The sequence below is a fragment of the Vanellus vanellus genome, assembly GCF_965231255.1.
Source record: "Vanellus vanellus genome assembly, chromosome: 16".
Classification (NCBI taxonomy): Eukaryota; Metazoa; Chordata; class Aves; order Charadriiformes; family Charadriidae; genus Vanellus; species Vanellus vanellus.
This window is the reverse complement of record NC_138921.1, coordinates 5,636,842-5,649,212: the sequence shown is the minus strand read 5'-3', so window position 1 is coordinate 5,649,212 and position 12,371 is coordinate 5,636,842. Positions and strand designations below refer to the sequence as shown.

General features: G+C 43.5%; 1 protein-coding gene across 2 annotated transcripts in view; it reads right to left on the bottom strand.

The window, feature by feature from the left end:
• Positions 1-12,010, bottom strand: part of BCR (BCR activator of RhoGEF and GTPase) — a gene marked incomplete at its 5' end in the record, with an annotated part of 101,533 nt that extends 89,523 nt beyond the window's left edge. Inside the window, 2 exons of one of the 2 annotated variants that reach the window (XM_082491390.1) lie at positions 10,465-11,574; positions 11,719-11,977. In XM_082491390.1, coding sequence (XP_082347516.1) covers positions 10,465-11,574; positions 11,719-11,977 — 1,369 coding nt within the window. Of the gene's footprint in view, positions 1-10,464 lie in introns of both variants that reach the window. The other variant, XM_082491391.1, reaches the window with a different exon arrangement.
• Between the last annotated feature and the right edge of the window lie 361 nt (positions 12,011-12,371).

Genomic DNA, 12,371 nt, shown 5'->3' with positions numbered 1-12,371 from the left:
CTCAGTCTCCTCTTCTCCAAACTAAAGAGACCCAGCTCCCTCAGTCTTTCCTCATAAGGGAGATGCTCCACTCCCTTAATCATCTTAGTTGCCCTACGCTGGACTCTCTCCAGCAGCTCTCTGTCCTTCTTGAACTGAGGGGCCCAGAACTGGACACAATATTCCAGATGCGGTCTCACCAGGGCAGAGTAGAGAGGAAGGAGGACCTCTCTCGATCTGCTAACCACCCCCCTTCTAATACAGCCCAGGATGCCATTGGCCTTCTTGGCCACAAGGGCACAGTGCTGGCTCATGGTCATCCTGCTGTCCACCAGGACCCCCAGGTCCCTTTCCTCTACACTGCTCTCTAACAGGTAGCTCCCCATCCTATACTGGAACCTGGGGTTGTTTCTGCCCAGATGTAGGACCCTACACTTTCCCTTGTTGTATTTCATGAAGTTATTCCCTGCCCAAATCTCCAGCCTGTCCAAGTCTCTCTGGATGGCAGCACAGCCCTCTGGCGTGTCAGCCACTCCTCCTAGCTTAGTGTCATCAGCAAACTTGCTGATAGTACACTCAATTCCCTCATCTAAATCATTAATGAATATATTGAATAATATGGGCCCCAGTACCGACCCTTGAGGCACTCCGCTGGTTACCGGCCTCCAACTGGACTCTGCCCCATTGACTACGACTCTCTGGCTTCTCTCACTCCTATGGGTAAGTCCCTTAGGAAAGAAGTTAGCAGAGAAAAGGCTAACAACGCCGAACAATTATTCAGGCGACTGTGAGCTCCACCATGTTGCTTGTGTTAAGTGTACTAGTTTTCTGTCATAGAAGCAGTTCTTGAAGGCCTTTGAGGAACATGCTTATACGAGCTGAGAGATACTTGTTCCAGCAAGTTAAGAAGCCAAAAGCACCTTTGAGACAATACTCTGGACTTGGCTACAGCATTCTCTTCCTGATATCCATCTACCCCATGTCAGGAGCTACAGATTATCAATATTAGACAAGAGAAGTGGCATATGTCCCAAGGCTGAAGCACGTGTTTTCATCAAGACTACAGCTTGTCAGATTTTTTCCCTCTTTGCAATTCAGATTTCACTCATCATCAGTAAAACACGGAACAGACTAAGATGTGCTCTTCACTGCAGTCACTGATGTGGTGCAGGCTGCACACCACCTATACAGAGCACCTTTAATCACAGCTAAGCACTGGGCTCAACATCCACCACAATTAGGCTTAGACAGGAGAACTGCAATAGAAGTTTACAAGATGTTCTCTGCTGGCTAATCTACAAATTTGAGTAAGTAATTAGTAAAATTAGCACAAATATATTCATCCAAATACCACAATTTCCTCAAAGACAATGATAAACATTGCCAGATTGAGGCATTACTATGTTGTCTTAGAGCAATGACAGTGATTTTGTTCCTATCAGACTGAGAGATCCAGTGACCATCTCAGGAGAACGTAAAGCAAAGGCATACAAGACACCCAGGGAAGGGAAGGACACTCACACTCAAACATTCAACCTAGAAGGATTCAAAGAGGCAAAGGGCAAGGACACTGGTAACACAGAAATCTTCTAACACTGATCAATTCACTTTCTCAGCATATTATTTTCTGAAACTTCATGTGGTAACGTCAGTGTTGAGCATTACAAAAAATTTCAGGAACAGAGATAGGTTAGCAGGAAGCAAAAATGAAGATTGCTATGAACTGAGGCAGCTGGATGCTAACAGTCACAGAAACATGCTTTTCTGTGCCTTGGCTCATACTAAGCACCATAATCTAATCTCTTTTGGGAAGCCCTGAGCCCAGCCAGGCTGACAGGCTATTACTATCTTCCTAGGCAAAATCATACCGTGCTATGTAATTGTATACTGCAGCAGATACAGTCCTCTGTGTTTGTATGTTACACCTCCCTAGTGACAACAGACCAATCACATTTACTTTTTAGCAGCTCAGACACGTTTGAAGCCTGATGCTCCAGAGAATGAGGTATTTTTCTTCAGAACAGATTATTCTAGGAAGCTGCTGGCCCATTTTAAAAGAACACACAGATGTGACTGTAGGTAAATGACGGTTTTGTTGGGATTTTGTGGCTTTTTGTGTGGGTTTCTTGTTTGTTTTTTTTTTTTTTCTTAAAACTGTCCTAACAACCAGAGCCTGCTCCAGCCTCACCCACATTGTGGGTTCAAAATGGGCACTCCTTACCCAGCTTTGCAGCCAAGGGAGTATATGATATCTGATCACATAATAGCTGGCACATATCCCATCTGAGAGGTAGCTGCATTTCAGTGTTGAGCGTAGAATATTCTTAAGCCCTTAAGAAGTAAACAGACATAGTAAGCCAAGGATGCACAGTGCACTTCTCCACACATCAAGAACAGGTCACAAACACAAAGGAGCTGCCGAGTCCAAACACACCAGTTGCTCACTATTAAATAACTACTGCAAAAGCTGGCTTCTTAGATTTCAGATAATACTGTGTGATCCACACCAGCCTGCTACAGTTGTTACTATCCTATTGTCACAGACCAATCTGCAAGTAATTTGAAGCTTTTGGATACTTCAGAGTGAGACCTAACCTGTGCAGAAGCTTCAAAAGAGGATGGGGGGGGTTTTATACATTATTTTTAAAAGAAAGAAGGTTGATTTATTTTCCCTAGAAGAGAATTCCGGCCTCCACAAAATAAATAAATAAATAAATAAACCAACCCAGAAGCAACAAGGATTGGCGAAATGACTGCAAACAACAAAATAACAGAAGATAACAAGTAGGCAAGGGGTCTGCAATACCAATATGCACAATTCAGTAGTATAAACCAACAGACTGAAATTTACTAATTCACTCTTCCTACAGGGCAATCATTGTGTATTCTCACACACATACTCCTTGTGTATTTACGTAGCCATGAGCAACTAACTCAGCTCCAGCTGCCACATTTAGGCAGAGCTTTCTCTGAAACAGAGATTCCAATTACATTTGCAATAATCTGATTACTACATCAGCCATAACCTGGTTAAGAAAGGGTCTGAGAGATACCATTTTGGCAGCTGGGAAGAAGACAAAAGGGAGACATGTTTTTGTTATTTTAGTAACAGGAAAATTTGTAAACTACAACCTGATTTTGTGACAGAAATATACGATGTTGATCTCAACTCAAAACAAGTTTAGAGAAGTTACAGATTTGTACATCTGTCTCAGCAGTAAGACCAACATTCAAGGATTTACTTACAGTTTATGGTCACTTTCTCATCACATGTAATTTAAAGATACGATCAGGAAAGCAATCCACTTTGCTATCAGTAAACTGGCCAAGACCTGCTTTGTAACTTAAGACACTCAGATTGTTGTTTTGGAAGTACTTCATTCACATGCAGTTCACCCAAACTAATTCATGCCAGCCTTTTTGTTGTCACTTGCAGTCTACCCCTCTATCTGCACAGCAAAGTTGCCATTCAATCTGTACCAGAACATCACTTCTTTTCCTACATGTGCCAGCAAGAGATTACTAAAGTCAATGATATTTCGCCAGGGAAAAAGCAGGATCGGGTCCTTATTGTTCTTTCCATGCTCATCTGACTGGGCAGAACGAATCAAAGAGGAGACAGTCAAAAAAAAAACCTGCTAGTCTTGGTTTCTCTGGGGGAAAGCAAGCTCCAGATAAGCTCTGCCTCCAATCAACAGTCTGATTTTCATGAACAGCAATATGCTTCCCCTGGTAATTGAAATGGAGCAATCCTCCTCAAACAGCTTGCCAAGTCTCACCTCATTAACCTTTATGGACTGACCTCCAAAATTCCTTGAAGCTGAAATACAGGTCCCCCTTGCCTCTGCACAATAACTGTTTATCCCTAAGAGGTCGGGGAGAAAGGAAGGGCATTAGAGAGAGAGAGTTGCTAAACGTGCTACAACTGGAAGACAGAGACCTGTTTCCAGGCTGTTACTGGGGCCCAAACCTTCACAGGCTTCTGTCTCCCTTGCTGGCCCACCTTTCAGATAGCCTGTAAAGCCAAATTTGGATGACAAATTACCCTACCCTTCCCCAACACTTCTTTTAAGAGTCAGTATTGTTAGCTAAAGTGTGCCGTCCAGTATTCAAATAAGCATTTCCTAACCCACACTTGAAGGTTTAGCAAATTTTCAAACTTAATTTCCCCCCCTCCCAAGTCTGTTACTCAGGATGCCTACTCCACATTCCACCCAACTCACTTTACTACCTTTGCTCACACCTCAGTGAAACTTTCTGGTGGCAGTGAAAAGAAAGATGTCAACGAAGGAGTGACTGAACACAGTACTTAGCATTTTATCCAAATATCCAAACCAAAGATATTAGAGGAATGGAAGCACTTTTAGAAAGGTGGTACAGCAATTAATTCCACAAATTAGTAGACTCCTAGCTTTCTTTGTCTCAACATTAGCTTCAGAGAGCATAACTGCAAGAATCAAAAGTAAAACATTCCAGTTTTGCACCTCTGGAAGTCTGTTCATAGGGTCTTGTATATTTATACTAAACAGTGAAAATCTTCCGGGTTAAAACCACACACCTGTGCAACTGCTTTGCTAGAGATGAGAAAACAGAGGAGACCAAAGCACCTAATTCCCCAATATATTTCACTGCTTTAAAGTCCATCACCTACATGAACAAGTAAATCACTTCATAAGCCATGGTCATGGTCTAAAGACAGACCCATCTTCTCCCCATGTTTGCCTATCCCTCCACACTGCAATTAGTTTCACCCCACCAGCCCAGCTCCCTCATTAGTTCCAAACCCTAACCAATTCTACCACGTTTATCCCCATCCTCAGCTCTTTGCTCACTTTTGATTCTACAAGGGAAAAATAGCCGAAAAGCTTTTGCACCCAGAAAAGGAAGCCAGTTCAATAAAGTACCAAGACGTCAGTTTTTTCTACTCCTTCTTTCTCTTCTTTTTCCTTCAGTCACCTAGAAAAAAGCCTCCATCTCAGAGGAGGCAGTGCAGTGGGGCAGGCAGTAAGCCTATGGATGCTCCCAATTCTCCCTGACACTTCTCAGGGCAAGACCACAATTTTGTACAAAACAGCAACCTCTCTGCATTTTTTCCACTGAAACCATTTGGGCAGAGGCTGAAACTGTGAAGCAGAATGGATGCACAGTTCATACACACATGTCAGGTCAACTGCTTTGACCATATACCAGTGCTTTTACAGTACTTTGAACAGAGTCAGCAAGCTCACTGAGTCACAGACTAATATTGTGGTTCCACTTGCCTACACATTTCCTGCTCAAATGAAAGGCATTATCATCTTGTGTGGCATTCACTGCAATGCTTTAGGCTCTAGCCCCTGGTTCCATGCTGAAATCACCTAGGTCCCACTGTTTTGGCATACAGAACAGCATTCTAGTCTGTGGTTGTCACAATACAGATGCTGCATGGATATCCATATGGATCTGTTGCAGCTTGGTCCTAGCCTTGAGTTCCTATAACACTCCCAAACTTCGAGTGTGCAGTGGCATTATATTTCACCTGCCCAGCCACAGGTCACTGCCTGCCTGGTAGGCCCTCATGCAGCAATGGCAGCTGCACAAAGTGGGCTCATCTCTACTGCCAGACAGATGACTTTTAAGCTGTTGGTAATTATGCAGGGATGACAAGCAGCTTTCAACCTAACTCATTACTTGCAGAATTCATAGCTGTCTACTTGCTCCATAGGAAAGCCAGTCCCACTTTGATATCTCTGTCGTGGACCATGAAAATTAGTTTCACACAGACAACTCAGATGACATGAGCGCACTCAAGGGCTTCCCAGGATCAGGCAACTACTATCTGGATTGCTTTACACTCTCATTTCAAGGGCAGCTGCTTTGTGATTGCAGAACCACCTGAACTTTGGGGTGGGAGAAACTCCATGATCTAGGGTAAACCTAAGAAAAGCAAAAATAAAATCTATCTGAATGGCATTACTTATGGTAGGCCTGAGGGAAAGGTTAGCAACTGTTTGTGGAAGGATAAGCAAAACAAACAAACAGAACTGCAGAGTCTACTGTAATCATTGGGGACATAAATCAGAAGCTCCATAGATTCCACTAAACTCAGCTGAAGGGAAAGAGAAATCTGGCAGAGAAAGAGAGGGAGCTTTTCACTCCCCCAGACTTAAGAAGAGGGGAGTGGTAGCACAAGCAGCTTGATAATCTCAAAAGCCACTAAATCGCTGGAAAGTGGGGTGGGGTGAGGTGGAGGGGGGTGGACTTAAACAGCATCTTGTCATTACTGCTTCTAGGGAATCCACTGATCATCACAGCAAAGGATTAAAACATGTTTAAAAAGTAATAGCAAAATGAACTAACCACGTGTCAGAAAATTTAAACTTTATTCCTGACCCTATGTAAGTCACAGACTGGCAACAGGACCTGTGGCCAGAAGCCCTTAAAATTAACAAGCGAGCTGCACATTATAGAAGTTCCTACATTTCAGATCCTCAGAAGGAAGAATCACCACACAGCAGACTGAAGTCTGCCTTAGTCGCTCAAAGGAAAGTTGTGTTTCTAAACAGCAGCAACAGCACTGGCATGTTTCCTCAGGAGTCGTCTTTGTACTGCTAAAGCACTTTTCAAACTACATCTTGTAAAATCGACATAATACAATAGTGGGTGGAAGAAGTACAGAATTGAGAAACTTGTCCAAGATCTCAGAACATGCAAATAACTCAGGAACAGACCCTTGTAGAAACTGGTACAGAACAACGTCCTTCCATGACGACATATCGTGTCCTTTGTGGGGCTTTAAAATTAGTGTCAAGAATTACCTTAAAAGCGGGAAATTCAGATGCTTGCCTATCTGGTCAGGCATTTAAGGCATACAAAAACTGAAGACTCTAGAGCTCTAAGTAAGTATGCACTTTAAAATGGCATTCTGCTCAGCTGAGATAACAGGAATTTTGAGTCTTGCAGTTCACATGCATAGATAAATTCCAGCGCTCTTTCCTCTATCTACATCAAACTCACTAAAAATATAGAAAATGCTCCACGGTCTTCAGAAAGGGACATTCAGCACTCCCACACTTAGCAGAGGCTAAAGTAAGTAAAACTTTACTCCCAATGGAATTAAATTACACATATCCCCAAACTGATCTTATATTGCGCATTATGGCTGTCAGTAACTTTCTATACAGAGAGCCTCGGCAGAACTCTCTGGAAAGCACTATCAAGTCCTCTGAAGTGAACAGAAGTCACTACTGGGGCACCTTTAAGGAAGCAGCTTCACAGGTAAATATTATCTATGTGAACTCCAGACAGAGTTTCCATGTTGTTATGCAGATAGAGAAAACGATTTCACACACACAGCATGCACTGATTTTATGAAGCAAGCTATAGAGCCAAGCAACAATTCCAGTGTGCTCCTCAATTAACAAACTGTTACTAGCTAAAAAACTGACCCAACTGAGGCCACTGCAAGGCCTCATCACTGCATAACAGCACTATGCAGCTCTCCCCTTGATTATAAGCAGAAATGCATAATGGGTGGCTTCTCTTGTGTCTGCCTCTGCAACTAATGTTTAACAGAATTTTAAAAAATCTTGTTCTTCCTCTGCAATCACAGTAAAAATACTCAAGCTTAATGCAAAGTTAAGATGTGATTTTTTTCTATTCCCACTACAGGAAATGAGTGATACATATTTCATTCTAACATAAATATCTTTGCTTGGGCTCCATTAACTACATTTAATAGAAAGTACAGTTATTACCAAATCTCAACCCTGAAGCTCTCACTCTGCTCCTTGGGAAAAACCAAAAGTCTACTATCTTGGTCTGATTTAAGGTTTCTGATAACCCAAGAACCCAGATCCAAATTTTGGCTTGGTTCCCATTCACTTGAGAGTTAGATAACCTCCTTCTAGTCCTTTTTTGTAATACAAAAGTAGGAAATTATCACTTGACTGTGAACTCAAGACAGAATTTGGACAAAACAGCACGTGTCTGCTGGCCAAGCTCAAGATGCACTGGGATGTCAGATCCAGACAGAAAGTCCACATCGCACCTGTCCACATCACATTCAGCATTATTACGGCCAGAGTAATGAAAAGCAAAGCCAGCAAGCATACAAAAATCCAAATACACAAAGAAGCCAAATACTATTGAATAAATCCCACTTGATGCTAATTAACATTAAGGCTAGCCAGAACCTGCTGCGATTCAGACTTGCACTCTCTGTTCAAGCAAAACTTCAGGGAAGCCTGGCAGAACCAGTGACTGAACCACAGGTGCAAGAAAAGCTGGCTGGATACGTGAACTGCCTTCATATCACGTGGTGATGGAGAACAGTCCACATCAGAGCATGATAGTTGGGAATGGTAGCCAGCCAGCTAATCATGCAGTGATCTCTCATGTCTTTTGTTTGTTTTATGAAAAAGAGGGGTTCTGCCAATTGGTTTCAGATCAAAATTCTTCCTAACCAGGAAAGAAAGAAATTTTATATAAAATGATGCTCAGTAGGAATTCATCAGAAACGCAATCCTCCTGAAAGCATAAGCCTTTTTGGTTAAGTAAAAAGTTGCCACCAGCAAATGTGCAAGACAGTAACGATTAGCCATCTGGTGAAGGTTCCTGAGGTTCCTGCTAAGCTTGCCGTGTTACCCCCTATGCTGAGGAAAGCAGAAGGTGGATCAGTTACATTCTGTCCTTGCCTGCAGTTGTGTGGTCATCCTTAGGAACAAGCCACAAAGCTTTCCAGCGCAACCAGGAATTGTAACTGTTCTGACTTTTTGGCAGCCTTTTTTTTTTTTTTTTCTTTTTAATCACTGCATCCCAGCTGAATTTTTTTAAATCAAAATTATCTATTGCCTTTCTAAAAGCTGAATATAACCTCAAAATGTATCAACCTTTGTTATTTTTGCCCCTTTGTTCCCTTCTGCAAAAACTGCAACTGCCAGGAGGCTTCTCAGTCATCTAAAGAGCATCGGTAAACAAGAGCAGAGACAGATGGCTGCAGCTCAGTTTAAACCAGCACAAGATCCAGCCTCTCCCCTGCATTGCAAGTACTACACATAAGCTACAAACATATGCATAAAACCAAACAAGAATGCAGTAGTCCCAGACAGAAAACAAGTATGTGTATGTAATCTGATAAGGAAGAAGTCACTGGGAGGACAGGGTGCTGAGGTTTCATGTACAGTGAACATCCATTACAACCGTACAGCCTCCCAGTAATACAACAACGGGATGTAAGGATGGTGGGAGTGCAGGGAAGAGTTCTCCCTGTATTGTTGCTCCCAAAAGTATTGCTGGCAAAAAACAATCATCAGGGAAAGTAAAACCATGCATCTCTTTCCAGCAAAGTTACTCTTCTGAGAACTAATATACCGAACTCACACAACCTGAGAAAGTGACAACATCTCCAACAGGCCTCTCAATTCACCTACTACTTCAGGAATTCGGTCACATTCACAAATATCATGTTAACCCCTTATTAACATGACAGATTCAAAGAGACAAAGAAGACCCACAAGATAACTCACAGATTTAGAATTATACAAGCCCATCAAAACAATCATACTGTGGTGGGGTTCTTTTTCATTCCTGGATTTGATTGTTTTTCATTTACTGCTTAGAAGACTACTGATATTAGCACAGGATACTATTTACATTATGTGCCCTGCCTTGCTAAATAGATTTATTGAATGTATGTGGACATCTGAATCTATCTGAATCAACGTAGTTCACTGTTTACCTCTTCCACCAACTATACATCCACTGTGATTCCAAAGACACATCTGCATGCCTGAACGGCTTACAGAAGAACGGGTTCAAACGTTGCCTGTTCTTCCCCAAACAAAAATTTTGACTCTGCTGAAATTAAATTAACAACTCTCCCTCGGGGCTTCCTGATATTCCAAGTTCTTCCTTCACTCAGTGATAGCAGAAAGCTTCAAGAACAGGGTTGCACAATCATTACCTCCAATCAGCTCTAATTGAAGGATGACACAAGACAGAACGAGAAACTAGCACTCCAATTAATACAGACAGGAAAAAACAAGATTGTGGGAGCAGCATCATTATTGGTAAAGCTCCAGCAAAACTGTCAGGTTGGCACACTACCACCTCTGAGGTAGAGTTTAACTACTCCCCAGTGCAAGAATACGAGGGAGGGAACAATCTGGTGAATACTGAACAGTTCTGGCCCCTTTTTACCTCAGTGTTCACATTGAAACTTTAAGAACTGATTAACACTGGACTCCGTTGATCCTCTCAAGAGAAGCCTGAATCAACCCTTCCGGGAATCACATCTGTATTCCTAAAATGCAGTCTGCATGTATATTTCTGCAGTACCTTCCTAAAGCAAGACAACTACAAAATAATGACAGACTTCTCACATTGAACAGTTGCCCCCACAGAGCGATTCACCCAGGGTCACCTAGAAAACCTCTCCCATTCATTTCCATGATGCTATTTCCTGCTCCACACATTTAAAAGCCTAAACAAAAAGTTGGTACACACCTGTATCCCCATGGAAGCAGCTGTCCTGGTGACATCTCCCAGAAGGCAAATCTCCATCACTTGGCCAGATCTGTCCTGTTTTTCGTACACCCACAATAGTAGCCTCAGACACAATGACCTGCTGCTGCCTGTGCCGTTTTTGAGACTGGGGGGTTGGTGGACTGCTACTGTCAAAGGACTGCTGAGAGTTCTGGGAGGGAGAACGGCTTTTATCCCGATACATGCGGTAAGTGGTGGGGCTAGGGGAGACATGGCTGGACTGCCCTGAAGAGAAGTCTTCCTCACTGGAGGTAAGGTTCTCATTAGAGCTACAATCAGGAGTATATCCTCCTCCAATATCTTCAAAACTCCTGGGGGAATAAGATCTCCTGGGCCACGTTAGATGTTTTTCCTGGTCAGTTGTGCCCTGATTTCGCAGAATAGGTCCTTTCCCTTCTCCTTCCCCCATCATTCCACCAACATAGATACTTTGATAGGGTTGAAAGTCCATGGGCTGCCAAGGTGAGCGGTTGCTGCCATTGGCATTAATCAGGTTATCTTTGAGAAACCTGGGGTTCAGTTCAGCATCCTCATATTCTCCATCATAGCCAAAGCTGCTCTCCGAGGACCGTCCCCTGTAAGTAGGCCTCTGGAGCTCACTGAAGCTGGGTACCATGTTAGAAGGGAGGGAGTGCAAAGACTTTTTGCGTTCCATTTGCATGGCTTGGCTACCAAGGGAGCTTATTTTATCAGAAACATCTTTATCGTTGACCTTTACTAAACCCTTCTCATGATGATACTCCATGTTCACATAAAAGGGCTTTTCAACAACATCCTTGTTATCTCCAGAAGAATGTGAATTAACCTTTTTAATCCTCTCAAAATTGGACCTTAGGGCTGCCACACTGGTGCTGTTCCCTCTCTCCTTAGAAACAGGTTCAAATGATCCCTCTTTCTCAGCAGATCCCACTAGCCTGCGACTGGAAGTCGATCTGTGTTTTGATGGAGAGCCATCTGTATCACAACGATTCTCCATATCTTCTACAACTCTCTTCAGTTTCTCTTCACCGTAGTACTTACACCTGTCCTGCTCTCCATCTCCATGATGAGGGCTGTCCAAAGATGACAGGTCTGACCCATCACTCTGGGTTGACAGCTTCCGCAGAGAAGGTATCCTGGGTTTGAACTTTTCCTCCCCATGGTGTGACTTGCTTTTTTCATATTCATCTTGGTCAGCAGACTGGTGATGCGCGTCTTGGACCTGCTGCTCTGCACCCCCTTCAGGCAACTGAGAAACACGTTTAAAACCCCATCTCTGTCTATCATAGCTTTTTTTCTCCTTTGCCAGAAGAGTCTGAAGGTAAATCATGCGGAACCTCTCCTTGTTGACCTCCATCTCCAGTCTCCGAATAGATGCTTTGCACATCTCCAGCTCCTGTTCAATGTCTCCCACAGATTTCAGCTCCATTTTAGGAGGCTCGGAGTCTGCAAATTGTGCTTTCCAAGCCTCCACAAACCCCACAGGGTCCACCATTTTGCATACAGGAGTATGCGGAGAATACGGGAAGGAGGCTGGAGAGAGATGGGTGGAGAGAATAAACCAACCGGATCTCACATGTAGAAGCAGAAACAGCTCCGGCAGGGTCAACTCAATGCGTCTCTTTCACGGTCCATGCAGGGAAACTGGGAAGCAAACGGCAATCCTCGGAGCAGTCTCTCCCGCCCGTCTCCTTCGGCTTTTGCCGGCCCCAGCCCCCCCCGTACACTCGCTACTCTCTCCCCGGCATGACTGATCTTTTGCTAGCGAACAACAATGCTCCCACCCCGGCGATCCCAGAGCACTTCAAAGTGGGTGGACAAAGGAGCAGGCTCGGGGCGGGGGAGGGTATGTAAATATCGCCCCCCCACCCACCCACCTCCTGCCGCTG